Source organism: Sebastes fasciatus, chromosome 9 (assembly GCF_043250625.1).
Source record: "Sebastes fasciatus isolate fSebFas1 chromosome 9, fSebFas1.pri, whole genome shotgun sequence".
Taxonomy (NCBI): domain Eukaryota; kingdom Metazoa; phylum Chordata; class Actinopteri; order Perciformes; family Sebastidae; genus Sebastes; species Sebastes fasciatus.
Window position 1 is genome coordinate 7,287,174 of NC_133803.1, and position 27,969 is coordinate 7,315,142.

The window sequence follows — 27,969 nt, forward strand, 5'->3', positions numbered from 1 at the left end:
AGGTGGTGCTGGATACATCAATGGACAGAGAATCACTTAGGAGGGATACACAAGCACTAAAAGGGCCCTTTGTTTGTAATAAGCAGGTTGGTTAGTTTAGTTACAATTTTGATATTTCAGGGACATTGCCTTTCTTTTGGCTTCTTTTTTCACTTCTCTTCAATCACAGTTAGTTTGGTCTCATTACTGTGTATTAGCGGTTGCTAATTTATGTTCACAATGAATGTTGTTTTTTCTTGTATTTCACTTAATTCTAGGGCCTTGAGAGATAACACAGAGAAAATCTATATTTTTATTTTGTAAGGGCGAAAAAGCTCATTTTATTTTGTTGCAAGAAACACTCAAAACCGGAGGACGAAAAATTCTGGGTAAACCAATGGGGAGACAAAATTATTTTTGATCATGGTTCCACTAGATCAGCAGGGTCGGCTATTCTATTCTGTAACTCACCTGCTAAACTGGTAACATCTAGAATTAGCAACAATGGTCACTGGATAATCTGCGTCCTGGTCATTGATGAGAAATATAATATTCTGGTTAATGTTTACGGATTTCATAACCTAATTCAAAACAGACAGTTGATATCAGAGGTTTCCGATACCATTGAAAGCCTTAAACTTATCTATCCAACTGCAGTTGTGATTATGGGAGGAGATTTTAACATGGTCAATGATGAATGCCTTGACAGACATCCTCCCAAATCACAACGCAACCTTTATAATCCTATCCTATCGGATTTCTGTAGCACTCACAATTTGTTAGATCCTTAGCGCCTTAAATATCCAAACGTCAAGCAATATTCTTGGTTTAAACCAAATAATTCAGCCAAGTCAAGAATAGATTTCTGGTTAATCTCCTCCTCTGTGATAAACTTTTTCGCTGACTGCTGTATATCAGCAGCTCCTCTCACAGATCACTCTGTTATTAAATTGATTTTTAAACCCCCTGGAGTTTGTCACAGGAACAAAGACTACTGGATATTTAATTCTAATTTACTAAAATCCCAATCCTTCTGTGACGGTATTAAAACCACAATCTCTAATTTGATATCTGATGAATCTGTGACATCCTATATTTCTGAATGTGAATTTTTTTAATTTAAAATTAGGGAATATTCTATTCATTTTGGGAAACCGCTTAACAGAAGTAACAAATTATCAGAAGTTAATATCATTAAAGAAAAAAACACTTGTTGCAATAAGACATACTGACAGTGATAAAAGAGAAATTATAAATCCTGCAAACTAAACTTGATGAAATCTATCTTCGGAAAGCTGAATACATAAGATCCAGGGCAAAATGGATAGAGGAAGGGGAAAGAAGCTCATCATATTTCTGTTGACTAGAAAAAAGAAGGCAGGAGAGAAAGTCAATCAAAGCCTTATTGATTCATGACCAGGTTAATACAAATCCTGCCATGATTGCCAAGGAAATAGTCTCTTTTTATAGTAATTTATACTCCTCAGCCTTTTCTATTGATGATACCGAGTCCTTCGTCAACCATATCAAAGATCTTATTCCCCGTATAGACAATGAGTTTGCAGAGTGGTGTGATGCTGATATTACTCCCGATGAGCTGGAAAAAGCAGTAATCTTTAGATAAATCTCCAGGTAGTGATGTTCTTACTGCCAACTTCTATAGACATTTTGGGGATTTATTAAAAGATCCATTCTCCCTTATGTTAAAATAAACAACTAATAATCTGACATTCCCTTCCACCATGAAACATGGTGTAATAACTTCAATTCCAAAGCTTGGTAAGGACCCAAAAATATTAGACAATCTTAGACCAATCGCATTATTGAACACCGACTATAAATTTATAACACATATTTATGCTAATAGATTAAAAGAAAATTTGCATAAAATTAAAAGCGACTCCCAATCTGGTTTTATGAAGGGCGGATCCATTCACAACAATATTCGCTTAGTCCTTGATCTTTTAGATTATAGCAATTTAATAGAAGATGATGGTTTTATTTTGTTTCTTGACTTTTATAAGGCATTCGATTCAATTGAGCATCCGTTTAGTTTCCATTTTTTTAAATATTAGGTTTTGGAGTCAAATTTCGAAACATTATAGAATCCCTTTATGAAAATACAGACAGTTCAATTTCTTTATCACCCCGATTTCCAAGCAAACGTGGTGTTAAACAGGACTGTCCAATTTCTCCGTTTCTCTTTGTAATAGCTACGGAAATGCTCTCCATCTTTATAAAAAATGTAAATATTGCTGCACTGGATGTATTCGGGAAACCTTTTTAAAACATCTATCCGAAGTTCCCAAGGTGCTACAAGTGATTCATACTTTTTCCAAAGCCTCTGGTCTAAAGCTACATTTGTACAAGTGTGAGTTAATGCCAATTCATCAAAGTCCTTTAACAGAGGCATACAATATTCCTATAAAATGTACTGTTAAATACTTGGACATTCATATTTCTAGAGATTCAGCTGAAAATGAAAATAAGAATGTGTGGAAAGTAATAGATGATGGCCAAAATAGACTTAACTTATGGTTATTAAGAGATATTAGTTTACTGGGTCGAATTTTCTTGACAAAAATGGAAAGCATCTCAAGATGTATCTATACAGCATACTCAATGGCTATTCCAAACAGTCATTAAAAAAATCAACCAAATTAATTTTGATTATATTTGGAAAAGGAAAATTCACTATGTTAAGAGAGCAGAGATGACCAAAGAGTTTAAGGATGGAGGCCTACAAGCCATCGACTTTGATTTTTTAAATGGAACCCCAAAAATGAATTGGTTAAAATCTTTTCTGAGCAACAACAACTTTTGGTATCATATCCCCAGAGAAACATTCAAGAAATTGGGAGGTATAGAGTTCTTACTTAAATGTGATTTTGCTATTCAAAGACTCCCACTTAAACTATCCCTTTTTCACCAGCAGGTCCTATTATATTGGAAGCTCTTATACCATCACAATTTCACCCCACACAATACACCAATATGGAATAATAGATATGTTGTGGTTAAAAAAGAATCTTTGTTTAACAAGGACTGGATGGAGAAAGGAATTTGGTCGGTAACTCACTCAGTTGATAGTAGTGGCTGTATCATGTCGTATGAGAATTTCTGTCTCAGATATCATTTAATTGGTAATCGTGACATATTTAAATCCATAACTAAAGCCATCCCCAACTCTATTATATGCTTGATTAGAGGAATTTTAACAAATCCTACTCCTATCACACCTCGTCTCCCACAACTTTTAGTTGGTGGCTGTGACTTTAGTGAAATCAAAATCCCAAACAAAACAATTAGAAATATGTTTAATCACATCTCATACCCTATAGTATCTTACAGAAATTCAATTTCACAAATCTATCAGAAAAAGACTATTCACATGTTACAAACTAAATATCTAAAATTCCCCAGAACTTCCAGAGCAGAAGAAATCCATTTTAAAATATTAAACGGAGTGTATCCATCCAGTGTTTTGTTGTGACAACGATTTGGGATTGAAACCAATAACTGTGTATTTTGTGATGATACTGAAACTACTGAGCATTTATTTTTTCATTGTATGTATTCTGGAGCTTTATGGCTTTATGATATACATGACTGTCTTTTCCCAAAAGTTTGTCATCTGGGAAACTTCTCTCAAAAGGACATTGTTTATGGACTTGTCATGGACAATAACAAAGAAGACTTTCTGGTGAATATCATTCTCATTCTTGGAAAATTTTATTTGCACAAATCTAAGTATATGAAAGTGAAACCAAGGTTAAATGTGTTTCATTCTGAGTTTCTTTATTACATAAAAGCCCTTAAAGTCATAACAAACAAAAATGCATTGAACCTTCTTAGTATAATAGAAGTATATGAATTACAGGTACAGCCCTAGCCCTTAATTTATTATTATTTTCATGTATAATTTTACATATTTTATCTGTTCTCGTTCTGTTTGCATCTTGTCCTTTTACTCTAATGCAATGATCTATGAGCCATGTTGTTTGTAAATCTGTTTTTGTTCAATAAAAAAAAAAAAAGTTCTCAACGGGCGTCTTCAGTGACGTCATTGGTCTAAAACAAAACGAGCCTCGCGCTTCACGGAAAACTTCCTGAATTACTCGACACGAGCTCCGAAGCCACGACACAGCACGTGACATCAGTACTGAAACCCTTGAAGGGTTAACCCAGAAGTTAGCTCGCTAAACCCAAACCCTGCTTCGTAGTCCAGGAGTGTGTTCCAATCCACGTACTTCCTGAAGTACACTTCAATGTAGTGCACTGTATGCACTCTATACTGACTTAAATAGTGCGTAAATTTCAACGGGGTAGGGTAGTCTCAAATCGAATACTCTGCGGCGCACTGACCGGAAATGACGATCGCAACATTTGACCGCGGCTCGCTACCCGCCAAAATATCTTCTTTTTCTTCGGGGTTTTACGGCAGCTGGCATCCTTTGTATTGCACTGCTGCCTCCTTCAGGTTTTACCCGTCCACTACCCGCCAAAATATCTACCTGCTCTGTTGAAGTAAAAAATGAAAGCAGAGTGGAAATTACGTTTCCAACGTCGTCGCCTACGCCTACAATGTGTCCTCCTGTTGGCTGAAAATGCACCGGTATGTTTACGTATTGTATTGTTTTATTCTGTTGTCTATGTATGTTTGAATAGTGGTCGTGGTCGTGGTCCCGCCCCTTCCGCTACGTAGCCAAAATGGCGACAATTGAGTGTGAAAAGTGTCCAGTGTTCCACACTCAACGATTTGAGCACAACATCCGGGTACTTTGAGTGCACTGCATTTTACCGTACTTCCCAGTGTGAACGCACTTATGCAATCAAAATAGTGAGTGTAAGTACAGAAGTAAGCGGATTGGAACACACTCCAGGCCTCCGGCCCACTTCGTCAGTGATATTAAGCAAAGAGGCCTTCACGAGGACACCTACGTCTTCTCTTCCTGCCTCGTCGCTTGATGAACCGAAACAACGGAATACGGTGAAAAGGTTCAATAATTGACCGTTTAGAGCCACAACAGTCAGGAACAGCTGCATTGTTTCCGTTCAGTATCTCCAAAATGGCTGACTTGAAGCCATGACGTCATGAACACTGACCTGAACGTCGGTGGGATCAGAGGACAAGCCTGCTGCTAGTCTTCTGGGGACCTTGTTGCTCCGCTGCTCCGGGTTCTGCTGCTCCTCCTCCATTCCGCTCTTGTAGTGCTCCTGGTCCTGGTCTGGAGGTTCTGTGGTATATTTTCAGGAGTTACACAGGACAGCGGGGCCCCTAAATGTAAACACCCATTGTTTTTATGCTCAGGAGTAACACAAAGACAGCGGGGCCCCTAAATGTAAACATGGGTAAACAGCATAACGGGGACAAAGGGTCGGACCAAAGTCAAGGGGTCGAAAGATAAACATGTAGGACACACATGTTTTTATGCTCAGCTCGCATGTTGCATGACGGATGTTGCATAACATCTGAGCCCGATATAAGGAGGCGCGAGAGCCCCAAAGAGCAGGACTTTCAGATTCGACTTGAGACCTCCGGACGCTCTAGACGTCCGTTATGACATGTGTTGCTTGTTTGTAATAAACTCTATTATACCAGCAAGAACAGTGTCCTCGGAGCATCCTTCCTCATCACTTCAACAGCACTGTCGCAGAAAAGATACTACAGTTCAATCAGATAACAGGAGCACACATTAGAGAGAGCTAAAGCCTGGAGCACACAGCCCGCTTCATGCTCGCGTGACGGCAACGTCGCGTGTTGTTTTTTATTTCGGCGTCCATGTTAACAGGTTAGAGTGGACACACTGCCCGCATGAGACGCACGTGAGACGTGCGTCTATTTTATAGAATAGAAGGCTCGCCTATTTTACACGCGAGCCGCTTACCTCTCGGCTGCGTCTCCCAGCAGCAACAGACAGTGAAGGTGATCTATTGACAGTATATGAACATCATACCAGCAAGATTACTACAGTTTCCATGTCTAGACATCTGTAGAATATGTCACTGACCATCAATATTTTACACTTCCTATCTAGATTTCAAAATAAAAGGCCTCTAGCGTTTTTAGTGCACAGAATCATGCATTCGTTAACACAATGGTTTTATTCTGAAATACTCTAAATAAAGCAGTGGTGTACTTGCAGGTTTCCATCAAGTTAATATAGTACAGGCTTTTAATTTTGTAAACACTGTAGTAGTCATAGCAGAAACCCTACATATGCTATAAATATAATAGACTGGGTTAATAGGTTATAAGAACATCAGGTGATGGGCAGTATTTTTCCAATGCGCTCTCTCTCTCTCTCAACAAACACCACGTGACTTTATTGTTCTTTCTTTTAGAGGTGTTATTTAATTTTTTTTAAGATATTTAATAATAATTTTCGTTTTCTAAAGGTTAACAAATAACGAAACTGTTTATTTTGCTTTGTTTTATAATAATAAAAAAAAACCACTTTACTTATATTTACTCTGGTCTTTATTAATGCAGGTCCATAAATTGAAATAGTTATAATTACCTCAGTGTGACGGCAAGCCGCTGTTTTGGTTCAATGGCAGCCCTGTAAGTTGTTGTCTGCCTGGTCAGGTCAGCTCCAATCAATGAAAGTAAATTGTCCATTTGTTCAGCGCTCATTCTGAAATACTTCAGGTGTTTTTCTCCATCAAGGCGCAGTTTTTTGTATTAATATATAGCCCACAGAAATCCCTCTTCACTGTCAATGAAGAGGGATTTATATATATATATATATATATATATATATATATATAGCCCATAGAAATCCCTCTTCACTGACAGAAAAGAGGGATTTATATGGGCTATATATATATATTAATATTTTTGTATGCATTTATTTGCTTGTTTTTAATAATATTTACAAATTACCACACAGTTCTTACCCTTTTTTGTCTTAAATAAATATAAATCACATTTATTATGAAGTTAAATGGCCATTAAAAGGCAAACTCTATGTAGAAAGAAAGGGCTGTCAGCAACAGCAAAAACACAGCTGACAGGTAGCTGAGACGCTCCCGAGACGCGGGTAACTCGCGTCTAGTGTGAACACCATAGGTGGGCATGACGCGGCCACGACGTGACGCTGCCGTCAGGCGAGCCTGAAGCGCGCTGTGTGGCCCGGGCGTAACGCTAGCAGTTAGCCACACAGCAGCAGGTTTTACTCTCATCCACGTAGTGCTGATAACATGGTCCACTGAGACAAACTGAGAAACTCCTCTCAAACTGGACTAAAACACAAAGGAACCGGAAGTTCAATCAGATAACAGGAGCACACATTACAGAGAGCTAAGGCTAACGCTAGCAGTTAGCCACACAGCAGCAGGCCGAAGCTAACAGGCTAACTAGCTGTTAGCATCGCAGCTAGCCCAGCGTGCTAACGCTATATTCACTTTGATTTCCGGCTCAGAGAAACATTATTAAAGTGTTTACCTGAGTGTGTGCGGGTTCACCTGGAGCTCTGCCGCCTCGAAACGGATCAAATATGTTCGTCAGCTAACGAAACAACTATTCCGCCACCAACCAGCCAGACTCCTCAGACTCAGACTCCTACTCCTCCTACTCCTACTCCTACTCCTACTCCTCCTCCTCCTACTACTACTCCTCCTCCTCCTCCTCCTCCTCTTCTTTGCACATTTTCTTTAACACCACAATCCCCACACTTGTCACTGTTCCTTTTCCCCATTAAAGCCAAAGTGCCATTAAGACCTGTGTGATCCAGTCTGAGTCTTGTTATGAGGATTTCTTCCCTTCTGTTCCTTTCTTTATACGTCTTTGTTATGACCGACTTTTGTATTTTGAAATATCTCCTTCCTTCTGGTCCTCCTTCCATCTTTTCTGCCATATCTCAACTCCTTTCCTTTTAATCACAGCTTTTCCTTCTCCTTTCCCAAGTAAAACTGGTTCTGTAATGTCTTTTTGCAGTGAACTTTTTGCTAGTTTATCTGCAAACTCATTCCCTTTCACCCCCTCGTGTGCTGGAACCCAACACAATAATACATCTATACCCCCTCTGTGCAGTCTTAGCAAGCTATAGTACAATTCAATGATTAGCTCTTGCCTTACAGCAGGGGTGCCCAATACGTCGATCGCGATCTACCGGTCGATCGCAAAGGTAGTGTGGGTAGATCGCATGGCATTAAAAAAACAAACAAAAAAAAAATAATTTAATTTTTTTTTTTTTTTTTTTTAAATAGACGTCAGCCAACAAATTGCAACACTGTTTCACCTGAACTCATCTGGAGTGGAGGATGAGATTTTGACACTACAAGCTGACATTCAGCTTAAGTCCAGGGCTCATGGACAGTTCTGGAACTTACTCACAGAGGAAAAGTACCTCAACATGAGGAAATGTGCTACCTCCTTGACTGCATTATTCGGCTCCACTTATTTATGCGAGTCAGCCTTTTCCCACATGAAGATTATTAAGTCCAAATACCGTTCCACCTTGACTGATGATCATTTGGAAGTGTGCTTGAGGCTGGCTATCAGCAGCTACTGTCCGGACTATGCATCCCTGGCTGATTCCATTCAGTGCAAGTCATCAGAGTAAGGTAATGACAAAAAATGTACAGAGTTATATTGTACAATATGGGTTCATGCAGTTATGCAAGGTACACCAACATATATTGTACATATAAAGAATACTCAATATATTTATAAATAAATATATGTTTTGCATTTTTATAGTAGGTAGATCATTTTGACTTGGTCATTTTATAAGTAGCTCGCATGCTGAAAAAGTGTGGGCACTCCTGCCTTACAGCTTTTGTTGAATGTGTACTTTCCAAAACAGCTTTTGAATCACCTTTGCCTATCACCATTCTGTTAGGTCTGACCTCCTCAACCCACTGCATTGCAATAATGATTGCCACTATTTCTGCTGTGTACACTGATACCTGGTTTGAAATTCTTTTGGAAATAGATATTTTAAATTCTGGAATATATATACCAACTCCCACACACTCCTGTTTATTTTTGGAACCATCTGTATATATTTTGAGATAATTATCATAGCTGTTCCTTATGTACACACTTGTTTTAACTCCCACTTCATTTACTTGCCATTCCCTTTTCTTTTTTTCCATAATACTCATGTCTATTTTAACTTCTGGGAGCAGCCAGGGGGGTACTGTTGGATTTATTATGTACAAGAATGCTTACAATAACCTGACTGTTGGATTTGTTATGAATAGAGTGATTGTGAGGAAAAGGGAGGTGGCAGGTGCTGTTTTCTTTTGCAAGGTCAAGGAGAGAACGGAGCCAGAAGGAGATAACGAAGAAGAAGACATGCAGCAGAAACATCACGTGCCATAACTCATGAATATTAATATTGTGTAAACTATGAATAGGCTGGATCAGGGATAGCTCGGGGTTCAGACTTCACGAACTGACCCATGCACTGTATGTTGTCAGGGACACGTAGACTGGATCCAGATATCTGTATACTCTTTTATTTTACTTATGCAACATTAATTGTTCGGAATAAATTGTATTATTATGCTTTAACCCGTCTGTTTGGAAAATCTCTTTGTCATACAAGATTAACCAGCACGTAACTGGGCCTTGACCTCTCGGAGGTAGAAGGCCAGTTCCTTCAGTACGCTGCTTACTGGTGTGGACCTGGTGAACTCTAAGGCCTCCAATCTATATGTCCTCACTTTTTCTTCCATTGTCCATCCAAATCCATATCCTTGAAACTTAGAGTATTCCCAACAGTTTTGTATTGTTACCTTTGTAGGATTTTCTTCTCCGCTTCCTTTTAACCTGACCCAGTATGCTAGAGCTAATTTCTCTCTTCTTAATTCCAGTGTAGTCTCTCCTGCTTCAATTAATACTGCATTAATGGGTTTGACTTAATAGCTCAGATACATAACCGTAATGCTCTACACTGTACTCTATCCACTTTTTGTAATGATGTCTTTGCTGCTGCTCCATAAACTAAACAAACATAATCTATTGTTGACCTCATGATTGCCCTATATATGTCAATCAATGACTGTTTATCTGCCCCCCAGTCACATCCAGCCACAGCTCGTAGTAAATTTACTACTTTTTTGCATTTTGTTTCCAGATGTTTTATATGAACATGCCATGTATATTTACTGTCTAACCATAGACCCAGATATTTGTATTCATTCACCCTCTCCATCAACTGACCATATAATGTTAAATTCTCAGTATTAATGTTTCGCTTTTTTGTAGATATCATATAACATGATTTATTTGTTGACATTTTGAATCTCCACTCATATGACCATTTCTTCACTTTCCCTATTGCTTTCCTTATTATTTTCCATCACATATGGCACATTTCTTCCCCTCATCCATATTGCCCCATCATCTGCATATATCGCTGATTTGATGCATCCATCTAAATTTTCAAATATGTCATTTATCATTATGTTAAACAACACTGGGCTGATTGCACTCCCCTAGGGGATACCATTTTATATATTGTAGTCCTTAGATACTTCTGTTCCAACCTTGACTTTAAATTTCCTGTCTGTTAAAAAGTCCATTACCCAATTATACAACCTCCCTCCAATACCCATTTTACCTATCTTTATAAGCAGCCCTTCCCTTCACATAGAATCATATGCTTTTTCTATATCAAAATATACTATTGTCATCACCTCTTTCATTTTGAGTGTCTTTTCTACCTCATTAGTTACTCTAACTAGAGCATCTATTGTAGATCGACCTTTTCTAAATCCACACTGAACATTACTCACTAACCCTCTCTGTTCCAAAACATACATTAATCTACGTACTATTATCTTCTCCATCCATTTGCATAAGTGAGATGTCAACGCTATGGGCCTATAACTACCAGGATTAGCAGGATCTTTCCCTGGCTTGTTGAATGGTAATATTACTGCCATTTTCCAACAACTTGGTATGACTCCCTCCGTCCAGATTTTATTGAAGAGTCTCAACACTAACTTAAATGATTCCACTGGTAGCTGTCTAAACATGGCATAACATAACTGGTGTTGTCCTGGTGCTGTATATCCAGTATCTTTCAAGGCTATTTTGAGCTCTGCCATTGTAAATTCCACATCCAGTGTTGACATATCATCCTCTCTCTTCTCTCTCACATTTTCATTCTCACTGAGCACACGCTCTTTTTGCTGCCTGTGTATATTATAAAGGTGCTCCCCACTATGTACTGCCGCAAATGCCTTACCTTACACATCCATCTTCTCTTTATCTGATACTGCCATCCTCTCCCCATCAATCAATGCTGGCATTTTTATTGACTTCCTTATCCCACTCATCAGCTCTGAAAGCCTTGTTTCGTTCTTTAACAGCTATGCTGCATTCCTCATTCCACCAAGGTACCACTTTCTTCCTACCCTGTGTTGTTCGTTTTGGTACACTCAGTTTTGCAGCATTCAGTATATGTTCCGTAACTTGACTTGTACATTCCTCTATGCTTCCTTCTAATATTACCAAGTGAACTGACTCCTCACAACATATTGTAAACTTCTCCCAGTCAGCCTTGCCAAAACACCACCTTGTAATTGTGCTCCCTTCCTGCATACATACGTTTGTGTTTATTATAGTGAGAACTGGGAAATGATCACTTCCTATAGTTGACTCACTCTTAACATACCATTCACAAACATTCACCAAACTACCTGTCACCATTGTAAGATCTAAATATGATATTGTACCCCGACTCACATCTATTCTTGTGCCTTTGCCATTATTAAGACAGACCAATGATCTTTCTTCCATTATTTCTTCCACTATATTTCCATTATTGTCTGTGTGATTACTACCCCATAAGCTGCTGTGTGCATTACAATCCCCACACCATATTTCCTTCTTACATACTTCCCCTGCCATTTCATTGAACATATCTATAGTTAGGTTCCTACATGGATTATAGAAATTGATTAATTTAATATTTCCTTCATTCCTGGGGCTGCAAATTTCAACCACAATACCTTCCATATCTTCAGGGGACTTAATCTTCCAGTAAGCCAATCCATCTTTGAAAAAGGTTGCACACCCTCCACCATTTTGGTTGTTAGCTCTATCATGTCTTATAGAGCTGAACCCTGGAATCACAAAGTCTAAATGTGGATGTAACCACGTTTCTTGCACACATATAACATCCGGTACTACTTTTAATTCATATACATACTTTTTAAATTCTTGCCCATTAGCTATCAGGCTTCTCGTATTCCACTGAAGTATATGGAGCACCATAATTTAAACTTTAACCCTCATTCTGTCCATTTTCCCCAACCTCAGTTGTTGTCAGTAGTGCATGTATCTGATCTGCTTTTACATCTCGTATATCAAGGAATCTTCCTGCTGCCTCCACTATGGTCTTGATTCTATCACTTTTCTTTTTTAGCTGAGCTGCAACATTAATGGTGTGGCAGATGAAGACAACAAATTCCACTTTGTTTACTACTAGTGAATCATCATTAACTTTACATTTATGAGCACGAGCATTTTGCATATTGTCTGGGACTTGAGTTTGGGCTTGATTTCCTAGTGCATTACCATCCCTTTGTGCTGCATTTCTTTGGTCCATTTCACTGGAATTCCTGTTGTTTGTTTCTGTCGCCCTTACTTTCTTTAGTGCGTCTGCGTATGATATTTTGTTCATTGTCTTAACTCTCTGTACTTCTCTGGCTTCTCTCTGCACTTCACATCCTCCAAACGCAGCACTATGCTCACCTCCGCAGTTACAGCATTTAACCTTTGCATCCTTATCACATTTTCCATACTCATGCTGTCCTCCACATCTCGCACACCTTAGCTTTCCTTTACACTACTGTGCTGTGTGCCCCATTCTTTGGCATGCATAACATCTGAGAGGTTTGGGAATGTATTCCCTCACACTGTAGTTCATGTATCCCATTTGCACCGATTTTGGGAGGGTTTTCTCAAACTGAACCACTACCGATAGGGTTTCCTTCATTGAGCCATCCCTTTTACTCTTAATCCGTATGGCATCAATTACTTTACCACCTTTAATCTCATGTTTAACATCTTCCATAGACATACTCAATGGGACTCCAGATATTACTGTCGTATCTTTCCTGCGACAGTGCTGTTGAAGTGATGAGGAAGGATGCTCCGCGGACACTGTTCTTTTTGGTATAATAGAGTTTATTACAAACAAGCAACAAATGTCATAACGAACGTCTAGAACGTCCGGAGGTCTCAACTCAAATCTGAAAGTCCTGCACTTCGGGGCTCTCGTGCCTCCTTATATCGGGCTCAGATGTTATGCAACATCTGTCATAAACATGCGAGCTGAGCATAAAAACATGTGTGTCCTACATGTTTATCTTTCGACCCCTGGACTTTGGACCGACCCTATGTCCACGTATACTATTCACCCATGTTTGCATAAGAGGGGCCGCTGTCTTGTGTAAAACATGAAAATATACCACATTACTCCTCTCAACTTTACCATTGCTCCAGGTACGTGAGCCTTCATCTTTTCCCCTGTAAGTGTTGTCATTTTGAGGATCTTTTCCTGCTGTTGTTTGCTGTTTGCATGTATCAACACTTGTTTATTGTTCAAAAACCTGGCCATTTTGATTTGACCAATCTCCTCTTCGATCGCTCTGGTAAGTTTGATCGGGTGGTAGTGCCCGCCATCCTGATTAAATTCGATTATTACTTTCCACTCCGCTTCTTCTGTTTGATCCGTCTGTCTATCGTTGTGACTGGTTCTTGATTTTTTATTATTACCTCTGACAACTTCACTATCATCCGACCAACTTCTCTCTCTTGCTATCCGCTCTCTCTCTCGCAGCCCTTTTCTGCCTCACAGATTTAGGCAACATCCATTCCGTTTCACTTCCATTATTTCCATCAGAACTCCTTTACATGATGTTACAGTCAAAGTACAGTTTATGCTAATCCGCTAGCAAATCTTTCAATCCTACCGCGTTCGCAAATTACTTCCGTCTCTCTCTAGGAAAAACCTCTCCCTGTCGTCAGCCGGACTCTTCTGTTCTGGACTCACTGTGATTCTGTGTAAATCTCGCGGAGCCTTCGTGTTCTCACGGTTACTTATCCCATTTAGCCCCGCCCACACCTCAGACGTCACCTTGCTAAGTTCATGACAAGTGGGAACTTGGGCAGCTTCCGCATGTCCTCTATATATCTTTAACTTGCTGCATTGGTGTATTAAACAGTTATTAAAGGGACTGTTTGTTACTTCTTACACGTATAAATCATTGCTGGTCGGTGTCCCATGTGCGCTCGCGTGTGGCTGTGTTGTTCAGACAAGACTCCAACACAAACTACACTGAAGCACCAAAACCGCAAAGTTATATCTAGTGAAGCCCGTCTGTTAAACAGTGTTGGCCGCAGTCGGAGGACGCGGGGGAGACAGTAGCTTTGGTCTCCAGGGCCGGAGTCTCTGCTGTACTCTGCTCCACTGCTCCTCTGCTTGCACTCAGCTCGCTCCACCTCACGTGCATGCGCGCACACTACACAATGCAGAAGAGTTAGTAGCTCTGAGAATATCTAGTGAATGTACAGTGGACGTTTGTGCAGAAATAACTGCTGCAGCTCCTCCAGACCAACAGAGGTTTTCCGTGTCTTGTGAAGTGACTGGGCTCCGCAGCGAGTATCATTATCGTCTTATCCGTGTTCCCTCCGGCCGCGGTCGGGAGGCTGAGGAAGGAAAAGCCAACACTAGGATTAACATTGATTCATGGAGAGACCTTCGTCTGCTAACATTACTGCCAAGCAGGTGAAATATAGAGTGATATTGTGGTTTTAGCTGACGTGTGTCGCCTCACTGTTTTGAGCTTTGCTTGTTCATGTCTATGTAGAGCAAGCACAAGTGCGAGCACAGGCGCGAGCGGGAGCAACAGGACGCTGATTTCCGTTGACTCAACGGCCACAGGTGTCGCTGTTAACAAGCAATTTCTGATTCTTACATAGAGTCCCTTTAAACCAGTGGTCTCAAACTCAATTTACCTGGGGGCCGCTGGAGGCAGAGTCTGGGTGAGGCTGGGCCGCATCAGGTATTCCACAAAAAAAGCTTTGTTAAAAAAAAAACAATCTTCTCAAACGTCATTATTAACAGTTCTTTAACTTGAATGGGTTCTTCTGAACATGAACGGTTCTTCTGAACACGAACTGTCCTGAACATGAATGGAACATTGAAGAACATGAACGGTTCTTCTGAACATGGCCTCTATTGCGTCTCCCACTTTTCCTGAAATTGTCTGTGCTCGTCACCAACCTTTCTCTTCACTGCAGGCTTTGAAAAAGACATGATTGGGGCTGTGTGACAAGATATATATTCATTCCACTTGGTGTCACTCCGCAATAAAGTTGTGCCTGCTGTGTTTGTGTTGCTCTGCAATTACACCACCAAACCGCTAGTTGGCGGCGGCGTCTCTATGAGTTTCCTTCTTCTTCTTCTTCTTCTTGTACTACAAACAGAAACTGAGCGGAGTTGGAGCTAATAACTGTTGAACCACAGAACTTTTACTGACATTACTGGAACGCCGAAAAGAGAAAATATATCTGAGTGGATTTGTGTGAACAAACATTGAAAAGATGGAGGCAGAGAGAAGTAGAACTTTCTGTGGTTGTCCGGGGTCCTGGCCGCTCAGCATCGCTGAGAGACTGGACCAATCACAGCTGTTGCGGTCTGCGTCGCCGGGACGTGTAGTTACATTTCTGGAGAGGTGCACGTCAGGCTACGGCGTCGATTCAACGCAGAAGTATAAATCAAGCTTTAATCAAGCTTATGCGATGTTACACGGGCGCCGCCATAGTTGTTGTGAAATGTTTCTCTGCTTGCATCAAGCCCGGCCGATTGCCCGCCCCCGGGAGCCATATACCCCAGTGTGATTGGTAGGTTCGTTCAGCTCGGGCTCGCGCAACAAAGGGACCTTCCACGGCAAACTGCCATTCACATAAAACTCGCGGGCCGAGGGCGCCTGGTTAGCTCAGTTGGTAAAGCGGGCGCCCATGTAACAAGACTTGGTCCTGACCGCGGCGGCCCGGGTTCGAATCCGGCCTGTGGCCCTTTCCGCATCCACTCTCTCTCTCCCCCCTTTCCAAGACTCTATCCACTGTCCTGTCAATAAAAATGCCCCCAAAAAAAAAACTTTATAAAAAAAAAAAAAAAAAAATTTGCGGGCCGCACTAACATTAAACTTTCATATCAAGGTGGGGGCCACAAAATATCGTCTTGCGGGCCGCAATTGGCCCGCGGGCCGCGAGTTTGAGACCCCTGCTTTAAACAGTTAAAGCTGAAGTAGGCGAGATTTAAGCAAACATGATTAAAATCTGGTGAAGGAACACCAAGTTCCGGTCACATGACCGGAGCACAGCCAATAGGAATGCTCTCTCAATGAAATGGCCTGTGATTGTTCAAAGTCTCCCGTCACAAGCTAGATTTTCTAAAGCCTGAAAACAGAGCCATAATGAGGTGCAGAAGTCTAGTTTTCTCTCAGAACACTTGAATTACAATATGCTGAAGGGCTATTATGGAATTTTTGCCCAATGATGCCAAAAATATATACTGCCTACTGCCACTTTAACAGGACAAAATGAAATCATGTTCACCATTTTAAAATCAATATTTTCTTTGTAACTCACACAAATGTCGTCATGTATCAAACTAATCTAGAATTATATCAGACAAAACCTGATCACATGAATTAGTATGTTGCATTATACACACATCATTATTCCTTCCAGATAAAGAAGAGTAAATATGTTACCATCCATCTTATTCTTTTCCTCAATCATGTCAACAGATCTGCTGAAACACTGTTACAGTTCTCAAAGCATTAAGTGCACTCACCACATGAGTTCACACTGAGCAGCAAATCATCATATATCTACTAAACCTCATCATCACACAAACAGCACGTTGGTTTCTCTCTGTCACACACCTTTCCAGTGCATCCACTATTCCCAGTAAGTATTACTACAGTAATAGTACTCTAAAGTACAAACATGTGAAGCTGTTATAGAGTCTAACATGAACAACACGTTTAAACACAACACGTGTGTATAATGACAGCAAGACTGCTGTATCTCATGTCTGATGTTGAAGTCTTCTGTTGCCTCTTGTGGATGTCTGCAGCTCCATATTCAGGAACCGTTTCATTAAAATCACTTTGCCCTCTGTAATGTGAATGTATTGGAGAAATGAGAGCTAAATATGAGGATGAACATGTTACTGACTGAATTAATAAATCCACCTTTTACCAACTATTTTCTCCTGATGAAAGATTTCTGAATATCTGAAACATTTCTGTTCCAGTAAGAAATGATTAGAAAAGTTGTGTCATCCATTCTGGTCTCCTTCATCAATGCATCAAGTCAAATAAACATGACTGTACTTCTACATTTGAATTAATGTGAAAGCAACAAAAAATACAGACACCGCTGTGACTAAAATGAGCTTTAGATGTGAACGTTTCACACAAGAATGATTTTCATTTGAGGATCCTGAACTGTGAAACACTGAATTATTTTATAGTGGCAGATTATAGTGTGGTGAGTAAAGGTTTTAGTACAACTCAGCACTAATTATTGCATATATATGGTATATAGAACATGTTTTATTATAAGACACTTAAGTAAAATAGTTTGACTACACAATATTTTCAGTCAGCATTAAGGTAAAGAAAGAACCATTTATTTATCAACTGATTTTAATGTCTGATATTGAAAAGCAGATATTTTGTATTGTTCATACACAACAAATTACAAACACAAATATTTAGACTTATTAACATTTATTGATTCACTTCTACTGAGAACCTCAATTACAGCAGCTCCAGGAAATATTGATTCATCTGGAATAAAGCATTCTAAACTCATGGCTCACATACTCTTTTTGAGCTTTTGACCATATCTATGGCTGGGGCAACAGATTAATAATCAATCATTAATTAATATCAAAATATGTATCTACAATTAATAACTCATTATGAACCATAAACCCCTGAATTGTTGCCAAAGGTGAAGGAGAGTGATGGCACTCAGCTATCATACACAATTAGTTTTAATATCAGAATCAACCTTATATTCAACTAAATTATTCAATTTAGTACACCACCCAATTTTGGAAAAACAGGGAAAACCCAAAAATGTGATATTAATCAAGTGGATCTCATAATCTTAGGGATACCACGGAGTTCTTGAGCATAGTGTACAGTCATTGAAGTTGTTTTATAGACACACATCAATTAACCAAGTTCTTTAGAAATGAAGTGTTTATTTAACTAACTACATGACTAAACTACTAACAGAAAACAAGTAAATAAATGATCAAACAAAAGGAAAAAGGAATAGAATGATAAATGATGAATGAAGGAATACAGTGAATACAACGAAGACAAATTATGAATAGAAACAAATCAAATGTGACCAGGTCAATTCAGTGACTGATATCTCTTCATTAAATTTGTTGCTTGACGTTTAGGCGCATCAATTAAATTTAGTTTTGGGTATTAATGCACCGTTCAGCAGTTGAGAGTTTAAGAAGCACCAGGGAAGATTGTGATGCAGTGTCATATTCTAAATTTAGGGATGAGCCTAATTTAGGGTAAAAGCTTTTTGATTATTTTCTCAATTACACTTATATCTGATATTAACTACCAACTTCTTAACCAAACCCTATTTATTAATTGACTCTAAATTTGTTTAGTAGTAATCAACAAACTCTTTCACATCTGAAAATGTATTTATATCACCTAACGTTTCAGATGTGCAGATGGGAGGTTGTGCTGGTTACCAGGAGTGGTTACAGTTTTTGTCTGGACCTCGGCATTCTAGATCTGTTTGATCCCACGGCGTGAACTCAGCTTGACTCGTTTCTGTCCGTCTCCATCTCTCTGACATTGCTGGATGTTGTTGTCGGCGGACACGTTCCCTCGGTGCGACTTGGCATGAAGTTTTCCTCCGTCTCCATCCCTCTCTCTCGTGCAGCGGGTCTCTGAACCATTTCTTCTAGCATCATCGTCTCCAACCATCATTGCCAGTTAAAAATGTCCTCTATATTAATTGTCCTTGGACAAATCCAAACTAAATTTTTAGTAGAGATCAGAGTCCACAGTGGGATGAAAGTTGGTGTCAGCTGGTCTCTGTTAGGGTGCTTTATGATGGCCAATGCTGAAGGGTTGTTTATGTAAGTGTCTGTGGAGATCTTGAAGGGTCAAAGGTGGCTATATAGAAGAAAAGGGATCTTCTTATCTCGATGGTTGCTGTTCGCAGGATGTTGTAAATCTATGATGTCTTGTTGGCCAGCATTCCTGGGGGTTGAAGGAAGAGCTGGTCTTGTATCTGGAAGGTTCTACTGTCTGCATTCGAAACATGCGGCGACATTTCCTACAAATAATATGTGATTATATCAGAGATTCACCTAACACCTCCAGAAGCAACAGGGAGGCAGTGTAGTGAACAGAGGAGTGGTGTGGGAAATTTTGGAAGGATTAGGGTTAGGATTAGGATTCACCTCAGCTGGCGCCATCTTTACTTAGCACTTAAACTTCCTCAGTTGTCATCATATGACGCTAGTCCAGCAGTCACATGATAACAGGTGGTTGTATTCAAGGGGAGATGGTGTGGTATATTTTCATGTCTTACACAAGACAGCGGCCCCTCTTATGCAAACATGGGTGAATAGTATACGTGGACATAGGGTCGGTCCAAAGTCCAGGGGTCGAAAGATAAACATGTAGGACACACATGTTTTTATGCTCAGCTCGCATGTTTATGACAGATGTTGCATAACATCTGAGCCCGATATAAGGAGGCACGAGAGCCCCGAAGTGCAGGACTTTCAGATTTGAGTTGAGACCTCTGGACGTTCTAGACGTTCGTTATGACATTTGTTGCTTGTTTGTAATAAACTCTATTATACCAAAGAGAACAGTGTCCGCGGAGCATCCTTCCTCATCACTTCAACAGCACTGTCGCAGGAGAGATACGACAATGGCAACCCCTGTCTCTTTTCAAAGATGGCCTCTGGTGTCGGATGTGAATGTCCTCCTTGATCTTTCTCCAGCTGTCGACTCGTGGATGGATTATTGAATGGGTCTACGGGGCACAGGCCCAGGGAGTCGACTAGTCAGAAGTTTCTGGTCTTTACACAACAATTAATCAACAAAATATTCAAAAAATGTATTACAGGAATAAAGGCCAGTGTGTAGTCATAGCCACAATAACATACATGCAGTTTAAAACATACATTTACGGTTGGTCAGCATTCAATGTAGAGATAAACTGAGAATACAACAACACAGCTACCAGGGCATGGGGAGGAGGCAGGAGGAAACAGCTAGCTGGGCTTTGAAAAATGTCCAAAATGATGCAGTGTGAATGCGTTGGTGATATTTAAGGAAACCATCCTGAGAAAAGGTTTCCCACATTGGTCACACCCGTATGGTTTCTCTCCAGTAGGAATGCGGTGGTGGGTTAAAAGGGAACTACCATCAGAAAAGGTTTTCCCCTCTTGGTCACACCATTACGGTTTCTCCCCACTGTGAATGCGTTTGTGGGATTTAAGGTTAGCAGACCAAGAAAAAGTTTTCCCACATTGGTCACACCAGTACGGTTTCTCTCCAGTGTGAATGGCTTGGTGTTTTTTAAGGGAACTACCATCAGGAAAAGTTTTACCACATTGGTCACACCAGTATGGCTTCTCTCCAGTGTGAATACGTTGATGTCTTTTAAGGGAACCAGCTTCAGAAAAAGTTTTACCACACTGGTCACACCAGTAAGGCTTCTCTCCAGTGTGAATGCGTTGGTGTTTTTTAAAGGAACTACCATCAGAAAAAGTTTTACCACATTGATCACACCAGTACGGTTTCTCTCCAGTGTGAATGTGTTGGTGGGATTTAAGGTGACTACCCCGAGAAAAACCTTTACCACATTGGTCACACCAGTACGGTTTCTCTCCAGTGTGAATACGTTGGTGGGCTTTAAAGTGACTACCCCGAGAAAAAGTTTTCCCACATTGGTCACACCAGTACGGTTTCTCTCCAGTGTGAATGCGTTGGTGGTCTTTTAGGTGACTACCCTGAGTAAACTTTTTCCCACATTGATCACAGCTGTACGGTTTCTCTGCAGTGTGAATACGTTGATGCCTTTCTAGGCCACCTTTAGTGGCGAAAGCTGCCCCACATAGGTCACAGCTGTACGGTTTCTCTCCAGTGTGAACTCTCTCATGAATCTTTAAACATCCAGATGTTGTGAAGGATTTGTCACAGTGTTGACAGCTGTGACGTTTGAGTCCCCCTCTTCCTCTCCGTTTCTATAGCAACAGACAAACATACAGAGAGAGAGAGAGAGAGTCAGTGACATGCCATGCTGGAGCGAGCTATCTAAAACCATAAATAACATTTAGAACATGTCTGTGGAACATAACCCACAATGGGCCTCATGCAGCAACGTTATCTTAAATTAACGTCATATTTTCTTTAAAATTTCTGTTAAGAGAAAAAATAAGAGAAGGGTTAAACGTAGAAGATGAATTCCCCCATGGGGATCAATAAGGTAGTATTGTATTCTATTTTATTTTAATTTAGAAACGGGTGCAAACTCATCAGGGGTAAAAAAAGGTGACAACGATGTGTATCCCCTTGGGACATTTTTTTAAAAAACATCAGCTGTAAAATTTGGATTTAGAGTCGATTTTAGCACGAGGATAAAAGGAATTAATGTAATGTCACTGCTACAAAAGTAAAGTAAGGGGGACATCCACTGTGTCTGGTTCACTGGAGACACTCACCTCACCTTCCCCTCTCATTGTCTCTCTGCTGGACTGATTATATACCTCACCATACTGATGTATTTTTGTTATATATTATACTATACCATATGATACCATAGTATATTTGACATTCTAATCAATTCTACATTATATTGCTGCATTATACTACATACTGTATTATACTGTAGCGGACTCTTAGGACATAATTCACCAAAATCTGTGGTACAACACAAGCAGTTATGTTATGTGCCTTTTCTGTGTTGTTTTTCCTTCACACTGACAAAGTGACAGTTGGTCCCATCAGTGTGTTTCTATGGTAATGTTGTGTCAGTGAACTGAGTAACACCTTTAACGGCTTGTTTTTTAGTGTTAGCTGAGAGAAATAAGAGACGTTTGTGTAGTCAATATTTCACGTTTAATCTCAATGCCATAAGGGAACCATAACATTAATGAGGTAATCGCCGCGAGGTGGATGGAGCTGTCACAGCTGGTGTGCATGGAGCACAGGTGCCAGGTAGACCCCCGCAGCGGAGCCCTGCAGCAAAAGCGCTACCGTTGGTACTGTAGAAAAAGAGTACCGTCACTTTTTAAAAAATTTTGGCATCGACTTGGTCCCGAAGTATCGGTTCTCGTGACATCCCTACTCCCTACCATCACACTGTCAAATGTGCTATCTCTTAATAACAACATTTATTTGAGTTAACAGAGAGACTGACCCACGAAAGAGACTTCAAACTGTGTAATCTCATCTGCCTAACGGAGACATGGCTAAAGCCAGAAGCAACAGTGTCCGTTGACGGATATAGAACAAAGTGGGCAGACAGAGATAAGCACCTGTCAAAGAAATCAATTGGTGGAGGACTATGTATATTTATGGACAATAAATGGATAAATACTCATAGAAGACTTTCATTGTAGGAGTTATAACTTTTATGAAGTCTCTAAAAAAAGACTGTTGTTTCAAGCTAGATTACATACCATCTGAAAGAAATACGTTACACAATACATTAGAAAGCTACTGTGGTGACGAAGCAGCTGCAAGTTAAAGTAAGTCTCTACGCCACAGCTTTCCAGAGATATTCTAAAAAGAGTAACTAGAGTAATTTCCTGTCGTATACGACAGCTTCGACCTCAGGGGGTTAATAACTATCGGCCAATTTCCAAACTGTCCTGTTTTGCTAAAGTCTTGAAGTCATTAGTTAATAATCAGCTCATATCATTCCTAAATTCAAACCAGTCTGGTTTCAGAGCTAAACATTGTACTGTCACTGCGATTACAGTGGTTATAAAGGATAGTGTATCTGCTGTTGACAAAGGGAAATACTGTGCTGCCCTCTTTGTCGATCTAACAAAAGCATTTGACAGTGTTGATCATGCTATGCTCCTGCAGAGGCTATGTGAAATTGGTTTTGATTATGAATCCTGTAAATGGTTTCAGGACTACCTGTATCATAGACAGCAATGTGTGATCCTGCAATGACCGTTCTGTATGGTTTCCACTGTCAAAGGGGGTTCACAAGGGTCTATATTGGATCCTGTCTTGTTCACAATTTATATCAACAACATTATGTCCTTCTTAACAAATTGTAACTCTCATCTTTATGCGGATGACACAGTTTTGTATTGCTTTGCTGATACTGCAGCCACTGATATCCTACAACAAACCTTTGACAAATTGCAAGATGCACTTTTTAATCTGAAATTAGTTCTGAATGCAAAGAAGACTAAATGTATGTTATTCTCGAGCCAGAGATACTGTGGACAATAATTTATATATTACCACTCTGAATGGAGTTAGTATTGACAGGGTCTCAGAGTACAAATACCTCGGCATCTGGCAGGACCCAAAACTTACGTTTAAATTTCACGTTGACACACTTGTCAGCATGCTACAACAAATAATTGGATATTTGTACAGAAACTGAGCTAATTTTCTTGTTCTGTAGGAAGCAAATAATTGAGGCCGTATTCTTGTCTGTCTTGGATTGTGGTGACATTATCTATAGAAACGCCTCTGCCTCCACTCTCAAACCCTTAAATTCAGTTTATCACTCCGCCCTCAGATTTATTACTGCTGACAGTTATTGTACTCATCATTGCATCTTGTATGAAAAGGTTGGTTGGGCGTCTCTAACAATAAGACGTGATAGGCATTGGTATTTATTAATTTATAAAGCCCTTAATAGCAACTTGCCATCATACATCACGTCCTTATTAAATTGGTCCTATAGTCATTATTCGACTCGTTCAAGTGAACGGCTAAAGCTTGAAGTCCCGCGTGCAAACACTAAATTTGGGGAAACTGCTTTTGGTGTTTGTGCTGCAAAAACTTGGAACAGTTTACAAGTAAGGAATAATATACAGCGAGCCGGTCATTGTTGTGAACATAGCAATGGTCTGTTATACATAGCAACGGTCTGCTATACATAGCAACAGCCCTCTATACAAAGCAACGGTCTGCTATAAAGAAATTATAGACTACAGAACGCTGTGATTGACCAATCAGAATCAAGTATTCAACACAGCCGTGTAATAAAACACATTCAAATTAAACACAGTTGTACCTCTAGGTAATTTTAAATCCATGATCACAATCTAATACACTCTTGAATGTGACTGTTTTTCACAGTGTTCTATTGCTGTCTGGCTGAATGCTTCTTGTAATTCGTTGATTTGGTTTTTATGTATTTATTCTGTTTTATTGTTGTCTTGACATCATTGAAATTGAGGGCATGCTCTCAATGATTCCTCGAGAACTAAATAAAGGTTGAATGAACGAAAAAAAAAAAGATGACATGGGAGATATATGCGCACCCTGCTAGGATGTACGAGGACAACGCCAGAGTCCTGGGGATTCATACCATATTAAGCACCACCTAGCACTAGAAGGCAACGAAGAGCCTCACGCTAGAGTGAATACCAAGGCAACACCCCAGCGGCGCCAACAACCTCGCCAGCAGGGTAGTCAATAGAACCAGGGGGGTGGTAGCCAAGGCCACTTCCAGAAACAGACCAGGCCAAGGCAACAAAGTACATTCCCATCAAAAAGAAAGTTTACAGTGTTGAGATTCTACCTTAATTATTACAATAGGACACCCGGCAGACCAAAAATAGCTAAAGAAAAATGGCTTTGACCTCAGAGGGTTAAACAGTAATTTATTCAGTTACTGACTCTTCCTCGTGTCTTTAGAGTCGTTATGAAGCCATGAAGTCATGAACACTGACCTGAACATCGGTGGTATCAGAGGACGAGCCTGCTGCTGTTCTTCTGGGGACCTTGTTGCTCTCGTGGTCCGGGTTCTGCTGGTCCTCCTCCATTTCACTCTTGTAGTGCTCCTGGTCCTGGTCTCTGTTTCAGAAAGTGTGATTAGTGTTTTATTCTCTCATTCATTCAGTCCGTATCGAAGGTTTACTGTGTGTCAGATATTAGTTTGTTACTCAGGACTGTCTAAAGTTACTCTTATGTGCTGCCAGTCATTTCTTTGAACATTCAAATATCACACAGCATCAAGTCACCATCAGCTCAGAATAACCCTTTATCATCCATTAGGAGATGTCAGTCTGCTAAAAGATGAATTAAAGGACAACACTGAATTCAACTTTATTGTGTTATTGACACTTTTCCCTGCTGGGACTTTTTTAAAGAGAAATGTGCACAGTCAGCATATCCATGCATTAATATCTCTAGTGGACTGGATTCAGATGGAGGCTCTGCCTCTTATTTACCTGTTGCCATGGTGAATCGTAGTATCAGAGCTCCATTGATGAAGGCTGGTTTCATCCTCACATTTGATTGAACAAACTCTGATCAGCTGTTCTGGATCTGAAAACTTTTCCATCTCAGAGTTTGTTAAAGCTGCTTTCTGAAACGGGCTCCTGGTCCTGGTCTCTGAGATCCAGCAGGTCTCCACTCTGACTGCTGGACTCTGTTGTCCTGGACTCACTACAAATCAAAGCACAGAGATATTCAGGTCCTGCTGTCTCCTCTGGTTTTACTCTCATCCACGTAGTGCTGATAACATGGTCAACTGAGACAAACTGAGAAACTCCTCTCAAACTGGACTAAAACACAAAGGAACCGGAAGTTCAATCAGATAACAGGAGCACACATTACAGAGAGCTAAGGCTAACGCTAGCAGTTAGCCACACAGCAGCAGGCCGAAGCTAACAGGCTAACTAGCTGTTAGCATCGCAGCTAGCCCAGCGTGCTAACGCTAAATTCACTTTGATTTCCGGCTCAAAGAAACATTATTAAAGTGTTCACCTGAGTGTGTGCGGGTTCACCTGGAGCTCTGCCGCCTCGAAACGGATCAAATATGCTCGTCAGCTAACGAAACAACTATCCCGCCACCAGCCCGAGGTCACTACGAAACAACCACACTTCCGGTTACAAGTACTTCCGGTCTGGTTTTTCCCTTTAAAGTGACAGAAAGTCTCCACCTGGAGGTCAGGAGGGAAATAACTGGTACTACAGTCTCTTAATTAATCCAGTGTTGATCAGAAACCTAAAAATCACCTTTCTCCCCTCCACCGTGTCCCCGCATCCAAGCAAATCCTCCACCCTATTCTCCACTGGTGCCACCCTCTGCAACCCTGCTGTCATACTCCGTCTATTTAAAGGGACTGTTTGTAACTTTTTACACGTATAAATCAAGTCAACGAAAGTCAGAAATGTCAGAAATGTTAACATGCATTTCTGATTCTTACAAACAGTCCCTTTAACTCATACTTTGTACATTAAGTAAGTACACGTTCAACTGTCTCCATGACCTGACGCTCACTACAGTGACCAGTAGGGTGTTTTCCAATAATATATAGTGAGCTGTGCAATTGGCAGAGCCCAATTCTTAGTCTGCTAATTATAACCTGTTCTTTTCTGTTTTTACCATGACTTCTTAACCCTCCTACTTTATTTTGGATGTTGTGTAAATGTCTCCCTTTGGACTCTCTATCCCAGCACTGCTGCCACTGTTTGTTGACCTCCCTCCAGACGGTGCTTTTTCCCTCCGATTTTGAAAGTTTTATACTTCTTTCGACCTGCTCTTTCATGATCGCCGCCTTTGCTAACTTATCTACCTTCTTGTTTCCTGGGATCCCTGAGTGTGCTGGTACCCACATGAATACTATGTCCTTCCCCTCTCTGGTTATTCTTGAGTTTATGAACAACATTTCATACAATATGTCATGGTGGTATTTGGATAATACTGATTTAATGCTTGACAGTGATGCAATTGAATTACTACAGATGAGTATTTTACTTTCTCTCATATCCTCCACCCACTCCAATGCTAACAGAACTGCAACTAGTTCAACCGCATACACACTCAAGTAATGGCTATCATCACTGCTGCACCTGTTGCCTCTGTCTGTGGATTCTTCGATCCATCTGTACAAAGCTGTACATGATCACTGTACTTCCTATACCTGTGACTGTAATACTCCTGGACTAGATCTGCTGTCTTATTTCTGTGCTTAATATTCGTACGACGGTGGTTCACTTCTTACCGGGTAGATCACTGATGCTGAACACCTGACCTGCTCCGGAGCAGGTTATGTTCCAGATAAGAGATCAACTCGTATAAAAGCACTGCCTACTGACCAATCAAAGCTCGGTGCGCGGATTGTATGATAATATTACACAAATACGAAGTTTTTATCATAATCCAGACTAAAATCAACACAGTTTAAACTGAAAACTGCAGGAAGGACAGCTGGATGTAACCTGTCGGTGCTTTGAATTATGTTATGTATATATAATTATGTTTTTATTTGCTCTCAAGTCCGTTTCACACCGCCAGAGTCAGGGACGCAGCTGAAAGAAGGCTGAAATAGTCACACATGCCACAATATAATTAATATCATAATGTAAACAATTGTATTGTATGCATTCATTCAATTTTGAAAGCTATTTATACATCACTGCCCCATCTAGATGAATATATCTGACATTTGAGTATTCCGTTAAATTAATAAGTCTGTTAAAGGGACTATTTGTAACTTTCAGAAATGCTTGTTAACAGCGACACCTGTGGCCGTGAAATCAACGAAAGTCAGCGTCGGGCTCGCGCCTGCTCGCTCTAAATATACCTGAACGAGCATCGCTCAACACAGTGATTCGACACACGTCAGCTAAAAGCACAATATCACTCTATATTTCAGCTGCTTGGCAGTAATGTTAGCTGACCAGACGAAGGTCTCTCCATGATGGAGATACTATTGTTTGCTTTTCCTGTCTCAG

General features: G+C 40.3%; 1 protein-coding gene across 1 annotated transcript in view; it reads right to left on the reverse strand.

The window, feature by feature from the left end:
- LOC141773570 (uncharacterized) overlaps window positions 1–27,969 on the reverse strand; it is a 55,383-nt gene that overhangs the window by 17,019 nt on the left and 10,395 nt on the right. The window contains exons 5-8 of the mRNA XM_074645414.1: window positions 25,790–25,793; window positions 25,458–25,674; window positions 24,957–25,080; window positions 18,819–21,272 (exon numbers count right to left, since the gene is read on the reverse strand). Coding sequence (XP_074501515.1) covers window positions 20,484–21,272; window positions 24,957–25,080; window positions 25,458–25,674; window positions 25,790–25,793 — 1,134 coding nt within the window. The 3' untranslated portion in view covers window positions 18,819–20,483. The remainder of the gene's footprint in view (window positions 1–18,818; window positions 21,273–24,956; window positions 25,081–25,457; window positions 25,675–25,789; window positions 25,794–27,969) is intronic.